The following is a 27,400-nucleotide window of genomic DNA, read 5'->3' as shown; positions in this document are numbered from 1 at the left end:
AATGTTCCACAAATACCGAAATTCACAACATGTATGTACCAAAATATAATATAAGAACTAATTTACCATATATTTAAATTTTATTTAAGAATTTATTGTTGGACAATAGGTTACTACATACCCAGGATAACAATTTTCGACCAAATATATAATTAATACATTATTGAGAATTTTATACTAAAACTTACATCAAAATTATTTTACAATATAATTTTTTTTTGAAATTTAAAATTTTTTTACAAACTATACACCTTCTAAGGATATTAATTAAAAATACTACAAAATATTTTTTTTAATAAAAAATACAAAATAATATTTATTTTTAAGTTTCATTGTATCAAATATGTTGAGAAAGCCAAACTTTTCTTAATTTACTCTCTTAACCACTGTTGTTAAGGGCACTTTATACCCGAATTTTCTTTATGGTGAGAATGCAGTTATGGTTGTGTTTGAAAAGAGAGGAAAAAGAAGAGAGGATTGCATTAATGGTTTAAAACTGAGATAAGAGATAATGGAAAGAGTAAAAATAGAATTACAGTTTATTTAAAATATTAGGAATTAAAGTAAATTAGTATTTTTAAAAGTTTTAAAAACCAAAGAGAGAAAAGAATACTTTAATATAAAAAATCAGAGAAAATATTAAAAATGTTTTAGAATTATCAAAATTATCGGCAAAAATATTTTTTAAATTTTATACCAATAAAATATCTTAATAATATTTTAAAACGTCACAAAAATAATTTAAAATATTTTTTTAATAATTGACTAACAACTTAATTTTGTGTCTCGTATAATATTTATATATTTCATTTAAAGATATATTAAAAAAGAATAAACATTTGATTTATAAACTTTTCAACTTTGATAATTAACAAGATTTTATTAAAATTTTATTTTTAATAATCAGATATTTTTATCACGTCTTAAAAAGTTAAAATAATGTGTGAGTTCTTTTATTATTAAAAAGTCGTGAACATTTTTTAGTTAGTGAATTTTAGTATACAGAGCAAAAAGTCATACAGATTTAAAGATATGCTTACACCACACTTTTTAAAGCCACACTTTTCACTTTAAACCGTAACTCTTCACAAAGAAAAGCGTCACCTAATGGAAAAAAGTAAATTAGAAGATTTAAGAGAAGAAATAATTAAGTTATCAAAATTAATAGATCAAAAATTAATGATTTTAACCAATGTTAACTGTAATGACACCGAATTCTTAAAATCAATACAAAATGATTTTTCTCAAAATCTTTATTTTACTATAAGTTTTATTGAAGGACTTCAAAAACTTGAAAAAACTTATTTTTCACACGGAATTTCTAAGAAATGTTACCATGGAAATGATTCCCCACATCTTTATCATACTTTTAACCCACAATTAAATTCTATAGTAGATATGTTTGAAGAAATATTAGTATCCATAAAATTTCAAAGAAATAAGAAAAAAGAGAATCCCAAAGAAGAAAAATTTCAAAATATAATCAACATAACAGATTTAAAAGTAAAACCACCACTAAAATTATGAATATTGAAGAAAAATTAGAAGAAGTTACAATGCTTTTTAAACAATTAAAAATGGCTCGAGAAAATAATATTATGGAACAGGAATTTCAAATAGAAGAAGAATTAGTAAATTCTGAAAATATAGAAAATGAAGAACACATCCTAGATTATTCAAGTGACGAAGAACCAGCAATTCCAATACAAGTAAAAAATGAAGCTGGAACATCTAAGGATAATCAATCTCAATTTAAATGGGAAATAGGTTTTGATAATTATGCTTTTAAAAAAAGGTTTATAAATAAAGATTCAAAATATACAAAAATACCATCAAAATACGTTCCTAAAATCCAGGAAATGGAAGGAGAAAGAATACTCGATTTAGACTGTAAAAAGGATGAAAAAGAAATTTTCGAAAACTGGTTGAATTCCTTCTTATTAGAAGCCTTTACTAATCCAAAACTTAGTGAATTGTCTGGAAGAGACATTTGGAATTACATAGGATTTCATACTAAAGGAGCTATAAGAGATTATATGACATCAATAGAAAACCAAATAATAGAAGAATTAGCAACAAAAACAACAGCTTATGATAAGATATTATATATAATGATGATTCTATATAAAGAATTTTTTGGAAAAAATATTATAGATCATAGACAAGAAGTCTATAATAAAGAATATCAAGAAGCAAAAAATCATTTAGCTAACATTCAGATATATGATTTATGTAATGTGGAGTCTTATATATATGAATATAGAATACATTATTACAAATTAAAAGAAGAAGATAAAAATAATTATCTTAGTATGTATATAACAAAACTTCCATATCCTGCTAATGAATTTATAATGGGAAGATTTATAAGAGAAATAAATAGAGGGACAATTGAAAATAATTTTGGTGGAGCAACCTCTGCAATAAGAGAGGAAATAAAAGAACGTTGTATGCAAGAAGCAACTCAAAAAAGATTTGCAAATATAATTAGAATTTGTTGTCAGGATAATGAAGAGATACCTCAAAAATATGGTCTTAATAAAAATTTTCAAAGAAAAAGAAAATATCAATTTAGAAAAAGAAAATACTATCCAAACTGGAGAAAAAATAGGTATTTTAGAAAGAGAAATAACAATAAAAACAAAAGACAAAAAAATGACTATTGCCCAAATAAAAAAGAAAATTGTAAGTGTTGGTATTGCCAAGAAGAAGGACACTATGCAAATGAATGTCCAAAAAAGAAGGATAAAAATGATCTTACCAAACAAATAGAAATTGCTAAGTCTTGTTTCATGGAACCATTAAAAGAATCTGATGATAACTTAGACTATATTTTTGAATATGTCTCAGAAACAGACTCAGAGACTGAGTAATAATGCCACATTTATTACCATAAAAATATCAGAAAAGTTCATAAATGCTTTCATAGATACTGGAGCAACACAATGCTTTGCTAGTACAAATATAAAGCTTGATTGGAAAAAATTAAAGAAACTATTAAGAGTTAGAATAGCTGACAAATCAATACATAAAATTGACCAAAAAGCAGAGATGGCTGAAGTTTTTATTCAAAATTATAGGTTCATTGTTCCATCTATATATATGTTAGATTCTGGAATGGATTTTATCATAGGCAATAACTTTTTAAAGCTATATCATCCATTCATTCAAGAATTAACATATATAGTTTTAAAAGCTCCACACAATTCTTCAATAAATCAAAAATCAAAACGTATAAAAATACTAACTACTACTATAGATAAGATCTTAAAATTTAAAATATTTTCTATATTAGAAACATGTTATTTAAATTTATACTTTCAGATAAATATTCCAAAAAATAATCTTGAGATAAAGATAGGAGAACTTTTGGATGAAATTTGTGCTGAAAATCCTTTAGATATTAAAAATACAAATAACGAATTAGTAAGCATTAAATTAAAAGATTCTACAAAAGAGATAAATGTTCCAAATAAAATTTCTTATTCCGCAAGAGATAGAGAAGAGTTCTCATTAGAATGTAAAGATCTTTTGGAAAAAGGAATTATAAGATTAAGTAAAAGTCCTCATGCGGCTCCAGCTTTTTACGTCGAAAACAATAATGAAATTAAAAGGGAAAAACGAAGAATGGTTATTAACTATAAGATGAATGAAGCAACTATTGGTGATGCTCATAAACTTCCAAGAAAAGATTCTATTTTAGAAAAAATCAAAGGAGCAACTTGGTTTCATCTCTTGATGCAAAATCAGGATATTGGCAATTTCGTTTAGACGAAGAAACAAAGAAATTAACTGCTTTTACTTGTCCAACAAAAGAATCAACAAGTGTGTTGCTCTATGAATGAAATGTATTACCATTTGGATTAAAACAAGCCCCAGGTATTTATCAAAGATTTATGGAAGAAAATCTAAAAGTTAAATGAATTTGTTTTAGTGTACATTGATGATATACTAATTTTTACAAAACAAGATAAAGAATATCATCTTCAAAAATTATTAATAGTTTTAGAAAGATGTAAAGAAAAATAATTAGTTCTTAGCAAAAAGAAAGCAAGAATAGCAAAACAAGAAATAGAGTTTCTTGAATTAATTCTATCTACTTAAGGAAAGCTAAAACTTCAACCAAATGTTTTAGAAAAGGTAAATTTATTTCCTAATAAAATAGAAGATAGAAAACAATTACAAAGATTTTTAGGGTGTATAAATTATATTTCTGATCAAGGATTTTTAAAGAATATAACAGAATACACTAAAAGCTTATTTCCAAAAATAAGTACTAAAAAAGAGTGGAAATGGGATGAAAAAGATAGTATGCAAATTCAAAGAATTAAAGAATTATGTGAAAAACTTCCAGAACTTTATATTCCAGAAGAAAACGACTACTTAATAGTAGAAACAGATGCTTCAGACATAACCTGATCAGGATGTCTAAAAGCTAAGAAAGCTATAAAAAGTTTGGAACAAGAAAAAGAATCACTAGATTCTAAATATTCCCTAAAGGAATTACTTTGCAGGTATATTTCAGGGACTTTTACTCCAACAGAATAGAGATATACCACTCATGAAAAGAAAACTCTAGCAGCAATTAAATCTCTTAAGAAATGAAAAATTGATTTACTACCCAGAGAATTTACATTAAGGACAGATTCAAGTTACCTAACAGGTTTCATACGATATAATTTAAAAGTTGATTATAATCATGGACGATTGGTAAGATGGCAATTATTTTTGTTACAATATCCAATAAAAATTGAATATATTAAGGGTGAAAAAAATGTTATTGCAGATACATTAACAAGAGAATGGAGTTCGTCTACAACGCATTAGATCAAGAAATTCAAAAATATAAGCAAGAACTCGAAAAATGCAAGCATTGTCAGCAAATAAGGATACAAATCCAATCCCTCAAGAAGGCCATTGAAGCAATGAAATCAACACAACAAGCAAAACCATCAGAGTTCAGCCAGCTAAGCATGGTGGACAAATCAGGTGAAGAAAAAATTTCAGAAAATAAAACAATTGCTGAAATCATTAAAAAATCCACCCAAGATAAAAAATATTATGTAATTTATAATGGCCCCATGAAAGGAGTATATGATGCCTGGGAAAAAGCAGCACCATTCACACATCAATCAAGGATAATTCATAAAGGAGGGTTTTTAACACTGGAAGAGGCAAAGGAATCCTTCAGGAAATATGAAGCTCTCCATCCAGAGCAAACCCTAAAAAGGGCAGATAAAGCTCCAATTCAAACCCAAAGAACAGGGATAATAAGAAACATTCCTACAAGGGCTGAAATCAAGGAAAAGAAAAGGGTCTGTAGATCTAATCTCAGAGAAACCCTTAACATAGTCCTGAATTGGACTGAAGAAAAAAGGACAATTTTGGGATATTATCCTATTGCCAAAGAACAGCTAACAAAGCTGGTTATATTTCCAGATGCTTTCCCATCTGACACCTATCAGTTTTTCCAGTATGGATTAATTGATACAATTTTAATTTTTAATGATCTAAAAATTATTAGTGAGTTTCCTGCAGGATTCGTTGATGCAGTAAAGAGATTTAAAAATATGATTGACAATGTAAATCCAAGGGATATATCTCTAAAATTTACAAACAGTCAACCTATTTTTAATGAAGAAGAAGAATGCTTGGTTCCAGCACACCAAGTAATATTCATGTCCGTCTTCCCAGGAAATTTTCAACCAATTGATCAGATTCAAGATTTAACAATTTACAGTCATCAAGGAAGGCTAGCCAGCACATTAGCAAGGGTCTTTGAAAGAACTCAAAAAATAACGAAGGAATCTCACACAAGGATTAATTATAAAAGTAGAAATACTCTACTTGTGTCCAGTAAAAGAAATGAAATTGAAGAAAGAGAGATGAGACTCTTGGTGGAATTTGAATCAGCATTCTACAACTTATCTGGACTTTTGGAAAAGCTCCCTGAAGGGATAAAGAGAAATCTCTGCTATTTGATAAAAGACAGAGAAGACCACAAGTGCCAGCTATGTGCCTTAGAGATATCTGAAAAAAGCAATAATGAAACGGAATCAACTCACATGATGAAGGAAGAAGACAATGCATCTGAGAGTCACATGATAAAAGAGGAGGATAGTGCATCTGAAGCATCTCTCAACACTATTGCATAGTGACGTAAGCACTTAGGTCATAGAGCACCAACAATGTAACTGGTGCAAGAGAACAAACAATGACGTAAACAATGACGTCATAAGAAAGGTAAGGATGGGAATTGTCCATCAAACCCAACAATTATAAATAGGTTGCTTAGGCAATTGTAGAAGTATCAGACAATAGGAAGCAGGAGGCTAAGAGTACTCATATGCTAGGAGAGCGAGGAGGAAGCTGCCGAGGCGATTCTATAGTCTGAGAAAGAATTCCCTTAGGGAAAAATAATTCTAAACTCCCCTCTGGAGTTAGTATCTACAATCTCCCCTCTGGAGATAAAAACACCTTATGTAAAATATACTAAATAAAGGAAGTTTTTCTCCAGAAAGGTACATCTTCATTCTAGTCTTTCAATTATGAATTATTTAGAAAGTTTAGAATTAACAGAAGAATCTGATTATTATAGATTAACTGCTTTATTAGATAATGAAAAACAGGCTGTTCTAAAAACAGAATTAAATCTCAAATCAAATGAAAATTTTAATAAACAAAATCTTTTAAAAGAAGTTTTTAATAGAAAAAATATAATATACTATGAAAAAATTCAACTAGAAGCCCCTATAAAGATAAAATCCGCCAATGGAGAACTTGAAATTGCTTTGATAAATGATGAAGAATTGAGTAAACAGATTGAGAAAATTAAGGATCAACAAAAAAGATCTAAAATTGGATGGATTCATATTAGTACTATACAAGTCTTAATCAAATCTACATATATGAAAGGAATTAATTCACCAATAAGCTTAGCAATCTGTGACAAAAGAATTTCTGATGACCCAATAGATCAAATAATTGGAATTGTTCATGGAAACTTGGCAAACGTAAATGTTAAATTTAATGCCCATCTTGGATATGCTATACCTTTATCAACTGAAAATCTTGGAAGATCTATAAGTTTGGCTTATAAATTCCACAGAAAGAATCTAATGGAACAAGACGATGAACCATTTTCAATTACATAGGCAATAAATTATGCTTTAACAAATAGCCATCATATTATAATATTTAAAAACAGAGAAAGAATTTATGTCGATGAATTATTTCAGAAAATTGTAAAAACAGAAATACCAAAATATAAAGCTATTGAAAACCCAGTTCTATTATTAAAAGAACCATCAGGAAAATTAGTTTCATCAAATTTTCAAATAAGAGAATCTAAAATTAATAGCCTTTTAAGTTTATCTAAGTTAAAGATTAAAGAAGAAAATTCTGAAATAAAAGAATTAACAAAAAAGGTCGAAAAATTAAATGAAACCCTAAACACTAAATTATGACAATAAATAAAGAAAAAATATATGTAACTTATCAAGACAAGAAACAAGAGCTCTTTGAAAGAGAAAATCGGTTGAATTATTTACAGTTTTCTGAAATAAATCAAAGAGCATTTGAAGCTCTAAAAATAATCTATGACAAGTTGAAAAGAGAAGTTAAAGAGCTAGAAAAATTAATAGAATCTCTAGAAAATAGTGATGAATCGATGATAGAATTTGCAGAAATTCTAAAATAAATAATGAAGCATACAAAGATTAAAAGACCAGAAAATAAAATAAAAAGAAAAAGGGCGAAAAAATTAAAAAGTAAAATAAAGGAGTATAAAAGGGAATTAAATAATCTTCAGATCGAAATTGATGACCTTATAATAAAAAGAATAGAAATAAAATAAATATAAACAAGTTGGAGTTAAACTTAAAAAATTTATAAATGCCTGGAAAACCATATTATGACTTAAAAGAATTAAAGCTGTTAAAAGAAAAATGGAGAATGAAGTTGAAAAATTAAAAAGATATTTAGAAACAACAGAAAGTGTAGAAATAAAAGAAGTTTTTGAAGATTTGAGAAATTATATTAAAGAAAAAGACAAATAGATAAAAGATTTTATATACAATAATCCATGCAAAAAAGAATATTATAAACTAAAACAAGATTGAAAAAAAAATATAAAATTGAAATCAGAATTATAAATACCTAGTAATAGTAGAAATGGTCAACACTTTTGATTATGAATTTGTAAATTATTTAAATAAAGTACCACCAATCGAATCCATACAAACTATAAACTTATTCAAAGTAAAATATGAAAAGTTAATATTTAGAGTTAATAGAAATTTCGAAAAAGAAATTAAAAGAAAAGTTGACTTTAAAAAATTTAGAGTTAATAGAAATTTCGAAAAAAAAATTAAAAGAAAAGTTGACTTTAAAAAATTGGTATTAGAGCCAAGTTAACGATTAAGGGTAACATTTTTTCTTTAAGCAACACTTTTAGTGATACGTTTTTAAATCAATAAACAATTAAATAAAAACAAAAATCTGTAAATCTGTACCAAAATACATCTGTACACTAGATGGACCCTTTTTAGTTTACCCGTACAAGTGTATAACAGTGTGACCTCGTAGCAGTGTCTCAAAGTCACAGAGTATAGTAAGCGCGAAAAGAGAAAAATCAAATCTATATTGTTTCCATTTCTCAGGGGTTTTATACTTTATAGTGTTAGGGTTTTACATTTCTTCTTTTTCTTTCAACAATGGCGGAAACCTGCTCCGTCGACGCTTCCCTCTGGTGGGACTCATTCACTCTCTTCTTCACTCAGCTCGAAAACTTATCCCCCTCCTCAGATCTTCCACCAAATTTGGTACAACCTCATCTCTCTCTCTCTCTTTCCAGTTTGCGTGTATAAAATTGTGCTTTTACCTCAATTATTCATTCTGCCTTTTTTGTTTTTTTGGTATAATTTAGGCGAAGAAGTTGAAGGAAAACCATTCGTGGTTCGCTGACTTGCTCTTGCGCTTCAAGCCCCCGAGTCAGAAGTCAAAGGAAGCTTTGAACTCGAAGAAGCTGAAAATTGGATCTCACGAGCTCACAGTTCAACCTGAGCTCAAAGATAAAGCTCTCCAGATTAGCTCCTACTTGGTGAGTTGCTTGCTTGCTTATGTTATCATCATCGCGTTATAGTTTTGGTTTGGATTATTAGTTATGATATGGAGTATCTGAATTGCTTATAGGCAAGTTTAATTATGTTTTGGAATTGTAACTTTGAAAGTTCATGGCAAGTAATGTTGTTCTGACTTCTGAGATTGCGGTGCTGCTGGATGGACAAGTTTTTGGTGTTTTTTAACGCGCCTCTGTTTTTTGTTTCAGCTACTAGATGAGGTTCAATCATACATACTTGTGGAAAGGTCCATTAAAAATAACAGTGTGGCTCCTAGTTTGATGTTTCCAGAGTTTCTTCACATGGTTAGTGTCATTCAGTCCCCTACCTACTATCCTTTATAACATAGATGTAGTTAGATGCTGACTTTGACAGTGGCCAATTGTTGCGCAATTAACTTTATTAAATTGTGTGAAGTCATAAGCGGAAGGATTCTCTAAAGTTACCGTTTTGTTTGGCTATTGTATGGAGGACCTCTTATCCTTCTTCCACTTGTATTTTTTACCATCAATATTATGAATTTTTCGTTTATAATTTTTTTTTTCAAATTTTGTGTTGACGTTTATTGTTTGAGACTGACACTAGCAATTGGAACTTGAAAGCTGGAAGATTTGACATAATTCGTAAAGATTTACAACCATGTACACATTTTTTCAAGTTACTTATTTGTACTTTGCTAGATGTTTAAATTTAATGTTCTTCTTTAGGTCTTGCGGATAACACGATGAGCTTGATTAAAATGCTTGAATATGTACTTATACATTATTTGCCATCAATGTAGCGGGATGTGTGGTTGTAGGAATCTAGTTAGGTGAATAGGTGGATGAAAATAAATGAAAAGAGCTTTGGGTGTTATTTCTGATGGAAAAGTACCACTCAAGTTTAAGTAAAGCTTTTACCGAACAGCTTTAACACTTGTGAGGTAGTATTCAATTGAATGTTGGATGGCAAGAAACCAACAAGAAAATAAACTGTGTTGCAGATATGAGAATGTTGCATTGGATGGATGATGCATAGTGACTAGCCGAGTTAGGATTATAAATTGATGGGTTAGGGAGAAATTTGTGGTTTCACCTAGTGGTAGTGTAAAAGATATGGTAGAAGATCATTTTAGATGGTTTGGTCATATGTGTAGATGACCTAAGGATGTGCTATAAGGAGAGTAGATCAAGTTGAACATAGTCCAATAGGTATAAGTAGACAAAGAAAACTCCAGGTAGAAGAATTAGTTAACAACGACACGTAGTCTTGTTTCACTAGTTGAATCACTTGGGTGCTTAATTTAGACAATTTAGAATTTAATCTTCCTATTGGGACAAGGCTTGGTCAATTGTTGCACCCTGTCTCTATGGTCCATCTATCTACAACCATTTTTATTCCAATTCTTGTAATTGTTGTTTACAAACAATTTATTTTTAATTATTAATCATATTTTGTCTCTTTGTATTGCCTTCGTTACATACTTGATTTGGTCCAAATTAGGCATTTTAGGTTCTTCCAAACATTATAAGGTCTGGTTCGAGTTGGATGATTCTTGGGGATTTTTTTAGTAAAATATTGGGATAGCTATTGTCAACTATACTTATAATTTCTGATGCTTTTAAGTTACTGATTCAGATTTCATTTCCTTTATGTTGTGGAGATGTTGATTCAATATTACATGGAGCGACAATGCTTGCTGAAGTGCATAAGGTGGATTCTCATGCATGCTAGTAAGTATATATCATGATGTTTTTATGACCATACAATACTTGCTCTGTCTGTTTTTTGTGTTCTGGAAAGTGCAGACATACTGCAAATGCTTCACGTGTGCATGTGTGCAGGCATGCACACATTTATATTGTATCGAATTATCGTTTTATTGAATATTTTCATTTTTCTGGCTTCTATTAGTTGAACTTTCTAGTTGATGTTATTTTGGCTTTTGACTCTTCATGTAGTTTATATTGGTTCTATATCTGAAGACAATATTGTTAGGGAGGAGGCAAAAAAGCTGTTTGATAATCAGCTAGAAAGTAAGTTAGTATCATTCTTCGAGGACCATTTGTCTTGCAGCTTCCCCGAACAAATGGTATGTTTCTTCTCCATGGGCTAGGCTGCTAGCTGAATCTTTTTTTTTTTTTTTTTCCTGCATTGTGTTCTTGCTATCGTTGTGCGCGTTGTTGATTAGTTTGGTGCATGTCTATGAGACTTGGAATGCTATAAAAGTATACACTATAGAGCAAGTGAGACACTCCATGTTTGAACAATATCTTCTAATGTGAATTTTTCTCTGCCCGTGTTTGCTTTCTTCATGACGTAAATGCTCTAATGACCTAAATATTAATTTCTTAATGACTCAACATGTGCAAATTGTCGAATGCTTGAAGGATGTTGATCTTTTTACTCTGTGGTCTGAGGAGATTCTAATTGAAGACAACTTGATTTTAGATATCCTTTTTCTTGGATACTATGACTCATTTTGTACATGTAGTGCTGAAATATGGAAGAGGTTTTGTTCTCTTTACAAGGTATATTACTACACTTATGCTTTTGATTAGTTTGCTATGTGATATCTTCATAATCTAATCCTGAAATCTTCATGGATCCAGGGGATCTTACTTGGTGACTATAACTTGGGGAAGCTGGCAATAACTACAGAAGCACAACAGTTGTCTTACCATACTAAAGTTCAGCTGCTTCTTATTTTAATAGAAACACTGAACTTGGAGAATATGCTTCAAATGGTTCATGATGAAAGACCTTATAGGTCAGCCTACTTGATTATTTTGCTTTTTTACTTATGAAGCAACACATTGTGGGATGGTATGTTCTTTTTACTCTTATAGGTCAACCAATGAAACACTATTTGCTTGTCCATAATTTGAAAAACCTTATTTTTGGTGCAATGACTGGCTGAATTTTTGGTCTCATTCTCTATCTGGAACCTAAAATAAAATCGTTGTTGACAATAATGTGTTGGGGTCTTAGGCAACCATGAGGCAGATATTCATTCTTTTGGACTTGCCTTGTTGCCATACCTAGATATTTCGTTCGATAACCAGATTTCTCTCAAATCATCAAGAAATTTCATATACTTCTGTTCTGTTTTTCAGCGAAGTCTATTGTGCTATGATCGTCAAAGCCTTTATTTCTGTGACTCTTTTGAGAGGGTTCTTTGGTCTTGCCTATTGCTGCTATGATGTATGCCTTGGATAGGAATGTTTGCTTATGAGTTGGTATGGTGTAGTGCTATTTATTGTTTTGGTTTGATGGTGGGTTTCAGTCAAATTCTACATTCTTGGTGAAATGGATGTGGTATTCTTAATATTATACTAGACTGCTTTTATTTTATGATTTTTTTCTTTATTTTTCTTTTAGGAACTAAATATATTTTTTTTGTTAAGTGCGGTAAAAATCTCTTTTTGCTTTTACAGGAAGGGTGTGTGTTCTTTTTCCTTGAATAATGTCCAAGAGATCGATGCACTAGTTTCTACTTTCAGTGGTTTTGAAATGAATGAAGCTGGTCCTCTTGTTCTAGCTTGGGCAGTATTTCTTTATCTGCTCTTGACACTTCCGGGTAAAAATGGGACCAATGAGCTAATGGTATGTGGTTGAGTTATATGTGAGATTGTTGTTTATTGATGACTTAAGCATGAGCTTTTGTATTACAAAGATAACCTCTTTTCTTGCTCTTCACTCAGGAGATTGATCACATTGGTTATGTTCGTCAAGCCTTTGAGGCTGGATTCTTAAGTTACTGTCTTGAAATTCTTGAGTGTGACATCTTCAAGGAGTATGATGTACGTCATTCTTTGTTCGGTAGCATAATGTGATGTAGTGGATAAATTTTGTCAAACATTGATTTTCTACACTTAAAAATATTTTATATTGAAGCATTCAACCATTTATTTGGCTGAATTATGCTTATTGTTAGCAAAATAGGCATGATATGTTTTAATATCGATACACATAATATCGATATTGTACCTGTACTTTATTTATTCATAATTTTGTTTTGTGGTCTGCCATCTGAATTATTGTACAGCTAATAATTTTTCACTTCCATTTAGGGCCCAGCATCTGGTTATCGCAGTGTCTTGAGGACATTCATATCTGCATTTATTGCATCTTATGAGGTCAACCTTCAGGTATGGATTGTAAAATCTGTAGTTTGTTTTAAGGAGATTATGTATCACTTTCTCATTTGATCTGCTCTAAAATTGGTACAGCTAGAGGACGGTAACCCTGCTTTGATACTGGATATTCTTTGCAAGATCTACCATGGAGAGGTTTGGATGTATAATCATTGTTCTTCAGGTCATTCGCTGCTTCAATAGCATGATATCTGTTAGTGAACAATTATTGATTTAAGAACCTTGCTCGTTAAATTTCAGGAGTCACTATGTACTCAGTTTTGGGATAAGGAAAGTTTTATTGATGGTCCAGTTCGGTGTCTTCTTTACAACCTGGAGAGCGAGTTCCCTGTCAGGACACTTGAACTTGTACGGCTCTTGTCATCCCTCTGTGAAGGCACTTGGCCTGCAGAATGTGTGTAAGTATATATAATTCATGTATTGGAATGACACTGCCGTTGGCCTCTCAAAGACAACAGTACCTAGTTTCTCCACAGTTGTTGGAAATGATTCTTAGTACATTTTTACAACAGGTATAACTTTCTAGATAAGTCTGTTGGTGTATCATCCTTGTTCGAGATTAGCAGTGATTCACAGGTAGATGATGCCTCTCATATGGTTGAGGCACGACAGGCAGTGCAAGTTCCTGGAGTTGAGGGTTTTTTTATTCCTCCTGGTACTCGTGGGCGTGTCTTGAAATTTGTTGGAGAGGATACTGCCCTCGTGCGATGGGAGGTGATGATTTATACATTTTATTTCTTATATGTTGCTTATGTAATATTGCTATTTTGTCTCCTCTTTGCCTTAGTAAAGGAGATTTACCTCTAAACAGTCTTACTATAGACATGCTACATAATAGGGTTCAATGACATCGTTTGATCCATGTAGCCGACCCCATTGTGGGATAAGGCTTTGTTGTTGTCATTATTGTTGTTGTTTGCCTTAGGAAAGGATAGGTCTGGAATATCCAGTAACCTGAAAACACTGCCAATTGATCACATTAGTGAGGCTGGTCTGACTTCCTGAAAGAAAGATTTTATTTATTTTTTACATACTGTGTTGTAATAATGTTAAAAGTCATTTGCTTGAATGTCACCACTGCTGATTTTAGGTATTTATTTTATTTATACTTAATTTGATGATTGTACTTGCTCGCCTGTCCCAAACTAGCAAAATGTGTAAAATTCTCTATAAATTATTTGGTGACCATGACATATCTTTTCAGTCTCAAGTGTTATTCTTTAAATATAATTGCTTAGTGTTTTTTTTTTTAAATTTTATTTTTATTCGTCAAGTATTCTTGTGTTGAAAATCATAAATGGCCCTTTTGTTGTTATATATCTTATAAAATTCAGAGTCTGTGCTTCCCCCCCCCCCCCCTCCTCCTCCTTCCTCCCTCCTCTTTTACTTGTCAAAATTAGGATGTTCAATTAGATTAGATGAAATTGGATGATAACCTTTTTGTTCAGAAAAAATTAAAATCATGTGTACAGTAAGGAGAATTCTATGATGGTTATTATTATAGTGGATAATAATGACTATGAAATTTTTGCAACAGTTAAAAGTGTAGTTGAAGATTATATTATTTTTTGGGGTGGGCTTCATATCTCAACATAAAACTTCCTCATTTTTATGCTGACAAAATCTTCTTCTAGTATGCTCCATCTGGGGTGTTTCTTTTGCTCCTACGTTTGGCCCAAGATGTGTACTTGAATAACAAGGAGGAAGTTCTTTGCACGCTTGACCTGCTCAGCAGATTGGTGTCCTTTAATACTGTAAGTTTATTTATTTATTTATTTTGTTAAAAAATTAGTCAGAAGGAGAGCCTTGGTGCAACGATTGAGTTGTCTCAAGATGTGGAAACAACCACTGATGTAATTAGCTGTATACATTACACCCTTTGGCTGTAGCCTTTCCCCAGACTTTGCGAGTCTGCGTTAACACGGGGATGCCTGTGCAGCGGGCTGCTCTTAAAAAAATTGGCCACTGCTTGATAAAGATTGTAACTGCCTTCATGGCTTTATTTATGAAAATGTATAAAAAAATTGGCCACTGCTTGATAAAGATTGTAACTGCCTTCATGGCTTTATTTATGAAAATGTAATACACTGTTTACTATTATGTTATATACGTCGTGGATGGCATCATGTGATTAGACTTTTAAGTAGCACTTTTAACACTAAGATCAGTGCATCACTTCTAGCAATGATCTTTGTATGCCTGATCAACTCTGGTCGATTGTTGATTTTGACTTGCTATGATCTGCTCACCTCATAATATTGTTTCTTGTATTTGTTGGATATACCTAATTTACCATGAAGGCTTCCAGTGTAATTAGTTATAAAATGAAACATTAGTTTAACCTACGTGCTATTGGGGCAGTGATGGAACAGCTGCCCTGCCATTGCAAACTTTGTGAGTTACAAGATGTTCCTTACATTTGTCACAACATACCTTCCCTGCCATGGTTCTGCATTCGCCCTTTAGCCTGTAGGATATTCTGTATTGCTGAGCCCTGATCTAGGAGCCTGTGATTTGGGTTGTTGGACATCCCAAGCCGGAGTGAGCTAAATGTAGACTATTTTGGAATTTTAGGTTGTCTGAAGTCCAATTTTACCCTAAAATGGCGTCCCAGCTTGTACCAACTTACGTGAATTCTTTGTGTCTCATAAGGTTATCCCCTCTTCTCAAAATCACATATTCACTTACTATATGCAGGCTGTCTGTTTTGCTGTGTTAGACATTAGCAACTCTCTACAGTTCCATGCTATTGGCCTGATGAACGAGCAGATTGAAAAGAATGTCTGGTAAATTGTTTTATTTAGGGTAAAGCACTGTTTTGGTCCCCAACGTTTGGGGTGAATTCTATTTTGGTCCCTAACGTTTTAATCGTCCTATTTTTATCCCAAAACGTTTAAAATGTCATCAATGTCATCCTACCGTCAAATTCCTCACTAACAATTAACGAAATTGATGTACTATTAATAATGCTTTTGCTAAAATTAGTTTGCTCAACCCCTCTCTCCTACCTTCACTTTCTCAACAAGCTCAAACCCCATTCTCCTACTCCCTTCTTCCTCCTAGTGTAAAAGGGAGCAAGAGAATGAGGTTTGGGCTTGTTGAGAGGGTGAAGATGGGAGAAGGGATTGAGTAAACATAGCTTTAACAAAAGCTTTATTAATACTACATTAATTTCGTTAATTGTTAGTGAGGAATTTGACGGTGGGATAATATTAATGCCATTTTAAACGTTTTGGGATAAAAATAGGACAAGTAAAACAATAGGGACCAAAATAGGATTCACCTCAAACGTTGGGGACCAAAACAGTACTTTACCTTTTTATTTATTATTGCTCTTTTACATGTTTGTTTAATTTTCTAATTTGTTTTAACCCCCTGGCAGGGGGTTTTGCATGTGGTACTGAGTGTCTTGATTGATTAATTTTCCTTGTTTTTTCAGGGTGGTTGAGATAATCTGTAATCTGGTTAAAAACCTGCCTCTGAATTCCTGTAGTGCTGCACTTATGTCAATGGCCATCAAGATCTTGGTGACTATGTTGATTTGGTAAATTTAACTTATGCTACGTGGAAGTTGAGCAATTTCGTTTCATTTCTACATCTCAAGGTTAACAGAAATAAAATTTCCCAAATCAATGAATTGATTTGATTTTGTATCTTGAGAATAAGCAAATCATACTATTTTTGTGGATTTTTTCAAATCCTTTTCCTGTTGACTTCAATGCTTTTTGGTATTGGATCTTCATTTTTTCTTCCCTGAATTAATGATGTTATTTGAGACTCGCAAGTCTGAATAAATCTTTCCCCCTTTCCTGTGCAGTTCTCCAGCTAATGTTACAACAGTTGCTTTAAATGCAAATCTATTTGATATCAATTTGCAGACTGCCGTGTTCAGTGTAGGCAACAATGGCTTCTCAAGGTAAACCCTATTTTTAGAACAGTATGCATATAAAAATAAAAACTTAACTGTATTCAATAAATTGATTTGAAATTGTCCTCATTTGTATGACTTCCAACTATTTCTTTTACATTCTGGTGGCCTTTTGGTGTCAGTAGATTTTATTGCTATCAATTTTTGATATATTTTGATCTAGATGAAGTTATATCTACCAATATTTCTGTCTTTCCCAGTGGGTCATGGTTGCTTTCTAGCAAACTGGCAAGGATGATTTTGACTGATTGTGAGATGAACAGTAGTGACTGCCCCTTGGCAATATCAGGTACGTCTGATACAATTTCTAATTCATTTTATTAGTAATTTGGTGTGGTCTGTTACTCCTATTGTTTGTGTCTCTTGTGTTGTGCTTATGGCTTGCTTTGGTTTGACTACATGAAAATAGGTCTATATCTCCGAAATATTTTACAATGGTTATGGCATGTTATCTATTTTTCTTCTTTCTTTCAGATGTTCAAAACAACATCATTTCTAACTGGGTCTTAATCTACAGTATGGTTATTTTGAAAAATTTATCTAGTTCCAGTGTTACATCAGAATTAGAATTCTTTCATGGTGTTATGCTTATCTAGGAGCACCTTTCACTGTAAAGTAGGAAATTAATTAATAATTATGATCCGATAGGAAACAAGGGCTATAATGTCGGCACAAATATGAGTTGTCTATTAACTTTTATTACAATCTACTGATGCAGAGACAAGCTAATTTTTGTTTGTAATAAAGAACTATTCACGAGTTGTTGATTTGGCTTGGTTTTGTGAAAATTCTGTGCGCATTTCTTTTTGTTTGTTGTTTTGTTTTGTGTTGTATATGTTTCGTTTTGTTTTTTCTAAATACTCTTATGTCTTAGTCGTAATCTTAATGATCTTTATAAGGAACATCCCTCTTGGATATGTTGAGAGATTGGAAAGCTATACTTTATAGATAAATCTTTTGTCTTTTGCTTTTGTATAGAGGATTCCTTATGCTTTAATTTGTATCATCTTTCTCTTCTTAATGAAATTCTTCTTTTAAAAAAAAAAATCTTGCAGTGCTGGACTTCACCATACAGCTTGTAGAGACAGGGGTGGAGAATGATGCTCTCCTGGCACTGATCATTTTCTCTGTACAATTTGTCCTAGTCAATCACCAGTATTGGAAATACAAGATAAAGCAAACCAGATGGAAAATAATGTTGAAGGTAACTCCTTAATCTGTTTGAAGCCATGAAGATTGTGTTGTCTTTTTTAGTTAATCTTTATTAGAATAATTCTGATACTCTGGATGACTAAAGTGCTTATAGTTTTTCGTGTTAGTTGTTAACTTGGTTTAGTATTATCGTGAAGCCATCTCTTTCAAAAGATTAAGTTATTGGGTACGAATTATGTTATATCTAAGATGTCTGCTCATTTAAGATCCTCATTTGGCTATGAAGTGTTGATAATGGCCCACCCACCCTACTTTGTGCTGAAATTTAACTTTTATTTGGAAGGATAAAAAAGGGGAGGGGAAGCCAAGATTAAACTCGACCTCTTAGTTATGGATGCTTTGATACGATGACATGAAACTATTTCTTCCAAAAGTTTAACTTATTGGGTAAAGGTACATGGATAATTTTATTTAATTAATATGAAAATAAAACACAAGCTATTATGATCTGTTATTGTTGACTGCTTTTTGGGTTGCTATCTTTGGCATCCACCATTAGTAGCAGTCTATCTCGGTTGCTTCTAATTTGTTTAAATAACAGTGGAGAGTGATTATTAAAACTAATTATAGGTTTTATATATAAGAATTAAGGTAGATTATGCCCGTGGCTAACTTTGGGATACTTTTGGAGGAGGGGAAGCCAAGATTAAACTCGACCTCTTAGTTATGCATGCTTTGACACGATGACATGAAACTATTTCTCCTACAAGTTTAACTTATTGCGTAAAGGTACATGGATAATTTTATTTAATTAATATGAAAATGAAACACAAGCTATTATGATCTGTTATTGTTGGCTGCTTTTCGGGTTGCTGTCTTTGGCATCCACCATTAATAGCAGTCTATCTTGGTTGCTTCTAATTTGTTGCAATAACAGTTGAGAGTGATTATTAAAACTAATTATAGGTTTTATATATAAAAATTAAGATAGATTATGCCCATGGCTAACTTTGGGATACTTTTGCAGGTTCTTGAATTGATGAAAAAATGCCTTGAGTCGATGCCCTGTTATGGAAAGTTGGGAGAGATCATACACAATGTGTTATTCTCTGATTCTTCCATCCACAACACACTCTTCCAAATTGCTTGCACTACTGCCCAAGCCTTGGAGGTTACAAATATTGAAACTTATTTCTTTTCATCCTTATGTTAATCTACTTTGCTTTTTCCTACATCATATTGACAAAAATATCTCTTTTACCAGAAACTGCATGTAAGCCGCCTCTTTGATCCAATGGAAATTGAGGGGATACAGCTTGCTATGGGATCTGTCTTGGACATTCTTGTGGTTATGCTGACTAGACTGTCAAAGGTATAGAGGAAAGCTAGAGAGTTTTCTTTTTTTTTATCTTAAATGAGTATAAATGGAATAGTTTAATAGTTACTCATGGTTATGATTAAAGGAATCCATGTGATATTGCTATGTTGATGTGATGGATCATGGATGTATATCATGCTTTTCTTTTGTTGTTTGTTTAAGAAGTTTTAAGCATAATTGTCTTTATGCTGCAGATCATATTTTCTGCCTTCGGCTATCCATTAATTCTTTGTTTGATATTCTCTATATTCCTAATATATTTGCATAATGGACACACTGAAAGTTATTGTGTGATGTCAGGATAACTCTTCCAGCTTTCCCGTTTTTCTCCAAGCAGTGTTCTCATGCACAACCAAATCAGTTCCTCTTATCACTTCTGTTACTTCTTTGATTTCATACTTCCGGGATCCTGTAAGAATACTAGCCATGCTGGAAATTTAGTGCTATTACATTGATTTTTTTATTTTTATTTTTATGTAAATGCCTTGTGCTTTTGCTGAACTAATCACTAGGAATGTGACTTATGAGTTTTACTTTTTATTGAACAATAACTAATCTGCTTATTTCTGCTCTCTTTTTGTTCCATCAATTAGAGGTCTTTTAGAAACTTGTGTTTTCTTACTCTGTTACTGTTATGTATTGATTACATTTGCTGAACAATGAACTGATATTGATTACATTCCTAATGTCCTATATTGTTTTGCATGCCTGCTCATCCATTTGCTTCTAGTATAGTTCATCATTTCATTTTATTAAAGACTGATATCTTTCTAGGCCATCCAGTTGGGTGCTGTCAAGTTCATTTCAATGTTATTTGTCACGGCAGATTGTTGTCAACCATTTTCGTATGGAACCACGTTTTTTGCTCCTGATAATAAGGAGGTTTGGCATTGTAGTTTCATCTTACAACTTTATTTTCTTTTTTTCTTCTGAAACTTTCTGCAACTTTACTTGTGTTATTTTGACCTAAGTGATAATCTTCTAATGGTTTTAGATTATGGATTTGAGGCGTTCTGCAAGCTACATACTGCAGGAGCAACTGGTATCAAATGAAGAGCTTTTTGTTGCAACACTTAATTTATTCACTTCTGCAGCACGTTACCAGGTCTATATCATATGTTGTAAATTTTCTGCTGTTGACACTGTCATCCCCCCCACCCCCTCTTAAACGCATTTCAAAATGAATGCTACAACTTTTTGCATCACTTCTTTCATGAGTAGATGTGTCTACTGTTTGTTGAGTTTTCATGAGGATATTGCATCATGACAGGCCAACAGCTAATTTTCTAGTTTTTCTCAGGGCTCTGTTCCATCATTATTGGGTCAGGGGGTGGTGAAAATCCCTTGTTCAAGCATCATATTCTGAATTGATGTTCTTGTTGCAGGCTGCTTTTGTTGTTGCTATCTTTGCTCCAGATGCCGGCAATGAAGACCAACATAATACTGGGGATCCAAAGTCGCAAAGTAGTGAAACTTCTCTGGTACCACTAGTATCCAAAAAATCAAGTTTACTAGATGCGCTTATGCTCTACATTGAGAGGGCACGTGATCTGATCAAAAGGTAGAACCTATGGGCGGGATGGGGAAAAATGTTCCTTTTGCATCTGCATGTTTTTTCTTTCTCTTTCTCTTTTTAAGGAAACTTTAATCTCCATTTTCACTGCTTAATTTCTTTGCTAATTTTAATTAATAAGTTACTCATTGTACTTTACTATTTATCTTCAGCAAGCCTCGGATACTGCTTAGTGTACTTAACTTCATGGTCTCCCTGTGGCAAGGGTCTCCTCAATATGCAAATCTCTTAGAAATTTTGAGAAGCTATGGAAAGTTTTGGCGACACTTGGCCGACGCAATCTCAAATGTTTCCAACACTGAGATCCCTTTACTTGAAAGTGTTAAAGAAGAAGATGCTTGCAATCTAGCATACAGTTTCCATTGTCAATCTGCCATTCTCAGAATCATGGCATATGAATTGTTTTTGCAGAAAAAGTTGTTGCATGCAGAGTTACTTGGGAAAGATGAATCTAAGGACAAGGAGAAAAATGCCACAAAATCTGACAAATCTAATTCCACAGATTTTCATGAACTTAAGGGAATCTGGTCTTCATGGTTCAAAGATTCTGTCTTACAAAAACTAATAAAGTCATATACTTGTTGTGGATATAAGAATGATATATATTATGGTGCAAAGGTTAGCCTTTTTTTTTCCAATTTCCTATTGGTTTAATAGGTGTGGTTTGTCTTTGTTGTGATTCAGTTAATTTTATAGGCCGCCTTCTCGTTATTTAGTTGTCGTTGTTTGGTGTTGTGATCCATACTAAGATAAATAGTGATTCTTCTCGTTGTTATGTCACCATTCAATACCTGTTCAATATTCTACTTAAATGCAACTTTTATCCTATATAAAGGTTTATATGCAATACAATAATATTATTAAATTAGAAATTAGTATTCCTTTTCTAATTCAAGTACAGTATGAAGGTGTATAATTTTATATGCAACTGGATGTAAATTTTCAGGTGGCCACCAATTCATTCTCTGTTCATGTGATGGAAAAATTAGCTGTTGGTGACTCAGGAAGTTTATCTGTGTCATTGCTTCAGAAGATTCATGGAAACCTCATAAAGGTTCAACATCTAACTTCTTTGCTTTGGGATACTGTAATATTCCTGTTTGCTATGGTGCACGTGTTTAATCGTGAAGTTTTATTAAGATGTCGGGCTTCAAAAGAAAAAGCTACTAGCCAGAGCTTTTGGTTATATATATATATGAAATCAGTTTTCACCTCATTGACTATTTTGTGTTTTCTAATTTACATGTATAAATGTTTCCTGTTTGCAGTTGAGCATGCATCCTGCTTTCTCTGAATTGTTGTCTCAATATTCACAGCGCGGTTACAGGTGATTTCTAGTTCTTAATTAAAAGGATTTCTATATCATTTACATTGTGTTTGAGTATCACAAACTTGCAGTATTGATGAATTGTTTTTCTTTTTGCTCTCCATATTATCATACATTTCTCCAATTAACATTTAGATCACTTATTTTCTCTCTTTACCCATCATTCTATCTCAAATATTAAGCTGAAATAACAAATTGAGGACCAAATTTATTAATGAGATTCTCAACAATTTAACTATAGTCACAAGTAATCTTTTTTCCCGCATTGTACAATTTATATCTTGACTTCACCTTTATCATAATTAGGTTCTATTTCTTAATTTGTATAGTGAGGGAAAAGAACTGAAGAAGTTGATACTCAGTGACCTCTTTTATCATTTACAAGGAGAGCTTGAAGGGAGAAAAATTGGTATTGGACCATTCAAAGAACTATCTCAGTATCTCATTGAATCAAATTTTTTGGGAACCTACCAACACCAGTTCAATGAAGACTCTCTTGTGAAGAATGTATACTTGTTTGACCTGAAACGTTTGCGAGCAGATATTAAACTAGATGTGTGGGATTGTTCTCATTGGAGAGCATCTAGGGATATTGCAGAAACTATGTTGAGTTTTCTGCAGGATGCAAACTCAATTATGTTGCTGTCAAGTTCAAGGCTTTCTGCATCAAAAGGATTAATAGCTGTTTTGGCTGTTTGCCATGATAATGTGAGACTTTAAATTTGAACACCTTTTATTTCATATTCCAACTGAGTGATAGAGCTAGAGTTATATAACTTTCGAATGTTGGAATACTCACATGATTGCTCCATAGTGCTGTTGCTTAGTTATCTCCTTACGAATTTCAGCAAATCTGCTTAGTGCCTATTCATGATTCTGATATATGGAAAATAGGATGTTTTAACAAGCTGTAATAAAATATCCAGAACTATTTTCCTCATTTTTTAACTATTGTCATGTGAAGGTGTGATTATAACATTTTCTTTTGCTAATAGTATACTGCTATGGTTCGAGTGGTTTTATCGTGCTGAGTATAAATGCCCAATAGGAGTGAAATGATCTGTTCATGATAGAGTTCCTTTATTTTTTTCCTGAATGGCAGCATAAAACTTTTATCCAATCTTTGTAGTTTGTTACAGGGTATATATACCCTAACATGATAAATTCTTTTTAATTGGTATAATCATTCAAGATTTTTCATCTTTCTGCCCTTTGGTGTGGATTGTCTCTGTTCAATATTGAATTTATTTATTTATTTTTTCACGTATTCATGCAGTCGTTAGGGAAGGCTACTAAAGAAGAGGGGATCCCAGATGAACTTGTAATCTCTTGCATAGATAGTATTTGCAAGTCTTTGCTTGCAACAATTGAAACGTTATCACCTGTTCTTGATGCCTCCGAAGATGTATTCAATTTTCTTGCTTCTCAAGTAGAATTGCTTTTCCACTTGATGAGAACTGTCAGAAAGAGTATCCCCTTATCTGCATCCCTACTTGTTTTGAAATGTGCAAGTTCAGGTCTCAAGCTGTTGAGTGAAATTAAGAGGTTGCCTTCTGGGGCTGATGATATCATGGTGCTATTGCTGACATTGCTGCTTTTGGTACTACAGTTCAACTCCCTCAAATCACATTCAGATGGGGTGGCAGATGAGAGTTCTGACGAGAACTTCTCAAAGGTTTCAAATGCAACCCTAGGCCTGCTACCCGTTCTTTGCAATTGCATAACAACTTCAGAGCATGGTATGCTGTCACTGTCTGTTATAGACTTGATATTGAGAAGCTTCTTGATGCCCAGGACTTGGCTACCTATCCTGCAGAGTCATCTTCAGCTGCAGCTTGTTATGCTAAAACTCCAAGATAAAACTTCTCCCTCGATTCCAATGATATTGAAATTCTTTTTAACCCTTGCACGAGTTAGAGGGGGTGCTGAGATGCTTTATAGTTCTGGTTTCTTGTCGTCACTGAGAGTGTTGTTTGCCGAATCTTGTGAGATTTTCTCAAGAAGTGGAAGCCAGAATCCAGTCAGCTCATACGAGAAGTCTGAAACCCCCCAAGACATTTGGGGACTTGGATTAGCTGTGATTACATCTACTCTTCAATCCTTAGGAGACAGTTCTTCCGGAACTGCTATTGTGAACAGCATGATACCTTACTTTTTCTCAGAGAAGGCTCATCTTATTTTTTCTTCTCTAAATGCCCCAGCCCTTCCTTCCGATGATCATGACAAGAAAAGACCTCGGGCACAGAGATCAGGGATTTCTTTTGCCACTCTTAAAGAAACACAACATACTTTGATGCTCATGTGTGAGCTTGCAAAACATTGGAGTTTATGGATTAAGGCAATAAAAGATGTAGATAGACAGCTCAGAGAGAAATGTATCCATCTTTTAGCCTTTATTAGCAGGGGAACTCAACGTCTTGGTGATTTTTCAAGCCAGAATGCCCCTCTTTTGTGTCCACCTACTACAAAAGAGGATTTTGAAATTTTCTTGAACCCTTCATACATCAGTAGTAGAAAAGGATGGTTTGGTCTCTCACCACTTGGATGTGTGTCAAAACAGAAGATCTCTTCCTTGTCAACTGCAATATCTATCTCTGGTGAAGCATCTGAGAGTACTGATCCTTCTCCAAAAACACACTTTTCTGACGCTGTAGCTGTGCAGGTTTATAGAATCACATTTCTTCTATTAAAATTTCTCTGCTTACAAGCCGAGGGTGCTGCTAAAAGGGCTGAGGAGGTTGGCTTTGTTGATCTTGCACATTTTCCTGAGCTTCCTATGCCAGAAATTTTGCATGGACTGCAGGTACAATGAATTTCAGAAGCATGCGCTGCTTTCATTTGTTATAATTTGCCAGGATATAGAAGAATTCTGAATGATTTATTATTATGCAAGGGTGCTTACACATTAACTTAGAATTACATTAATTTGCAGTTCATTCATTCCTTATATTTTGTTTTCAAGGCGCAACTTCATTATGGCACATCTGAATAAAAAATGTGCATATTTTGAAGTTCATTTGAGCTTATTCGCTTTGTGGTGCAGGATCAAGCAATTGCTATTGTTACTGAGCTTTGTGAATCCAACAAACTGAGGGCCTCTCGAGACACACAGAACGTTTGCAACTTAATGCTGCAAATTTTTGAAATGGCCTTGCACTTAGAACTTTGTGTTCTACAAATTTGCGGCATAAGACCTGTATTAGGTCGTGTGGATGATTTTTCAAAAGAAGTCAAATCCTTATTCAGTGGTAATATATTCATATTTCTGTCTGTACCCGCACTTGATTCGTTTGCCCTTTTTAATATTCTCACTTTAGATTTTTTATGCCTACTGGAAAAGTGTGTCTAATATTTATTTCTTGATGCCTTTGGCAGCAATGGAGGGCCATGCTTTTCTAAAAGCATCTAGCAAGTCTTTAAAACAGATGATATCGTGTGTCTATCCTGGATTGCTGCAGGCGGAGAATTTCATGTGAGTCATCCCCTGGATAAGAGAACATTATTGATTGTACAGAATTTTTCGTAGTGCCAATTAGTCACAACTCTTTTTTCTTCTACTTTCTTGTAGCTAGATATTCCCCATCATGATATATAAATGTGGATTATTATTCTTCATATTTGTAGCATATGTTTGTGTTTATCCCTTTCTTGTGGGGAGAAAAAAAAAAAAAGAAAAAGGAAAAAAAGATGTCATCCTTCATCAGTGGGAGTGATTATTGATATGTAGTGCGCTACATCATTGTCATTGGAAAATTGGTTTCCTTCAGGAGGTCCCTGTGTCATGCCATGTTTAGTCGGTGATGGTGATGGTGATGGTGATGACTCCATCGGCCCATCCTCTTTTGGATCTCCATGATCAGGACCTTGTAAAGGGCATAGCAGTATGAGTGTTTTGCAATGGATGCCAAATTTCTGGTTTTGCCTATGGTTTAGAATTAGTAGGTGAATGATTTTTCAAGCAATACTGGAGCTATAGGCCTTTAGTTAACATTATACAAATAATAGGAATAAGTTCTCGCTTTTAGCTTTTGATTTTTTTCTTCTTTTTACCAAGTTTATTATCCTAACGTGTAGTTACGAGTATTAGGAATGATCTTTGGAGAAAAGAAAGGGAAAAAAAAAGTGAATACCTATTTCAGTCCCTCATAATTTTTTTGGAAAGACTACGAGGCTTTTAGGAAAATAAAACTCATTTAATTAACTTAGTGTGACTGGTTAGTTTTTTTGTTAATGATCTCTTTGCAGAATATGTTTGTGATTTGATAATTATTAATATATTTTTTATTTAATTTTATAAAATAAATTTAGTTAATGTATCTGAAAAAGATAACCAAAAAAATATAAAAAAAATTAACAATTATCTTTTAAAAGACAATGAAATTTAAAAAAAAAAGATGTTAATCTAAGTTAATTTTTAACGGATAAATTAACAGTTTAATATGTTATTTAGATTTATTTTGTTAATATAGAGAGAAAATATCAATATAATGGTTAACTAGTTTCACAGAAATAAAGTTCCAAAGCTAGAGGGGAGGGGGTTTGTTTTGTATAAGTAAATATGTGCTTGTATGTAGAATTTGTGAAAATAGTCTGCATTTGTGGCTGGGGGAATACTGGAATATTATCTTAAGCGGGGATCTTTTCGTTAACTAATAAGTAAAAACTGGCATATGGTAATAAAGATTTATTCCTGTTTCAATTTGTTAATTTGAGGAATAATTATTCAAGGCTATAAAGTTTCTTTAATTTTTACGCTTCCGTTTTAGAAAGTTATTTATCTTTGAAAA

General features: G+C 32.6%; 1 protein-coding gene across 3 annotated transcripts; it reads left to right on the top strand.

Annotated features, from left to right (window-relative positions):
* Positions 1 to 8,564: 8,564 nt before the first annotated feature.
* LOC112737117 (uncharacterized) lies at positions 8,565 to 26,233 on the top strand. 3 transcript variants are annotated; one of them, XM_025786884.2, is made up of 32 exons: positions 8,565 to 8,822; positions 8,927 to 9,100; positions 9,329 to 9,424; positions 10,762 to 10,831; positions 11,060 to 11,190; positions 11,489 to 11,629; positions 11,711 to 11,868; positions 12,536 to 12,704; positions 12,803 to 12,901; positions 13,172 to 13,249; positions 13,331 to 13,390; positions 13,496 to 13,653; positions 13,768 to 13,969; positions 14,890 to 15,009; positions 15,953 to 16,041; positions 16,695 to 16,799; positions 17,073 to 17,171; positions 17,384 to 17,472; positions 18,239 to 18,387; positions 19,363 to 19,506; positions 19,600 to 19,707; positions 20,014 to 20,124; positions 20,488 to 20,595; positions 20,708 to 20,818; positions 21,099 to 21,274; positions 21,439 to 21,904; positions 22,233 to 22,340; positions 22,555 to 22,613; positions 22,943 to 23,321; positions 23,890 to 25,416; positions 25,657 to 25,861; positions 25,989 to 26,233. In XM_025786884.2, exons 1-32 carry the CDS (start codon positions 8,715 to 8,717, stop codon positions 26,087 to 26,089), a joined length of 5,898 nt encoding a protein of 1,965 aa, XP_025642669.1. In that variant the 5' UTR covers positions 8,565 to 8,714; the 3' UTR covers positions 26,090 to 26,233. The 3 variants fall into 3 exon arrangements, with proteins under 3 accessions (XP_025642669.1, XP_025642670.1, XP_025642673.1); XM_025786885.3 differs by having other exon boundaries at positions 8,663 to 8,822; positions 10,737 to 10,831; XM_025786888.2 differs by lacking the exons at positions 8,565 to 8,822; positions 8,927 to 9,100; positions 9,329 to 9,424; ... (2 more) ...; positions 11,489 to 11,629; positions 11,711 to 11,868 and adding an exon at positions 12,313 to 12,337.
* Positions 26,234 to 27,400: the final 1,167 nt, after the last annotated feature.

This window comes from Arachis hypogaea, chromosome 13 (assembly GCF_003086295.3).
Source record: "Arachis hypogaea cultivar Tifrunner chromosome 13, arahy.Tifrunner.gnm2.J5K5, whole genome shotgun sequence".
NCBI lineage: Eukaryota > Viridiplantae > Streptophyta > Magnoliopsida > Fabales > Fabaceae > Arachis > Arachis hypogaea.
The sequence above is the reverse complement of the archived record's forward strand: the minus strand, read 5'-3'. Positions and strand labels throughout refer to the sequence as shown.

Bases quoted from the DNA above. Each gene is read 5' to 3' on its own strand.
- LOC112737117 (XM_025786884.2), top strand. From the start codon at position 8,715: ATGGCGGAAACCTGCTCCGTCGACGCTTCCCTCTGGTGGGACTCATTC. The intron at 15,010-15,952 runs GTAAGTTTATTT...TACTATATGCAG, and splicing joins GATTGGTGTCCTTTAATACT to GCTGTCTGTTTTGCTGTGTT. The intron at 22,614-22,942 runs GTGATTTCTAGT...TAATTTGTATAG, and splicing joins TATTCACAGCGCGGTTACAG to TGAGGGAAAAGAACTGAAGA.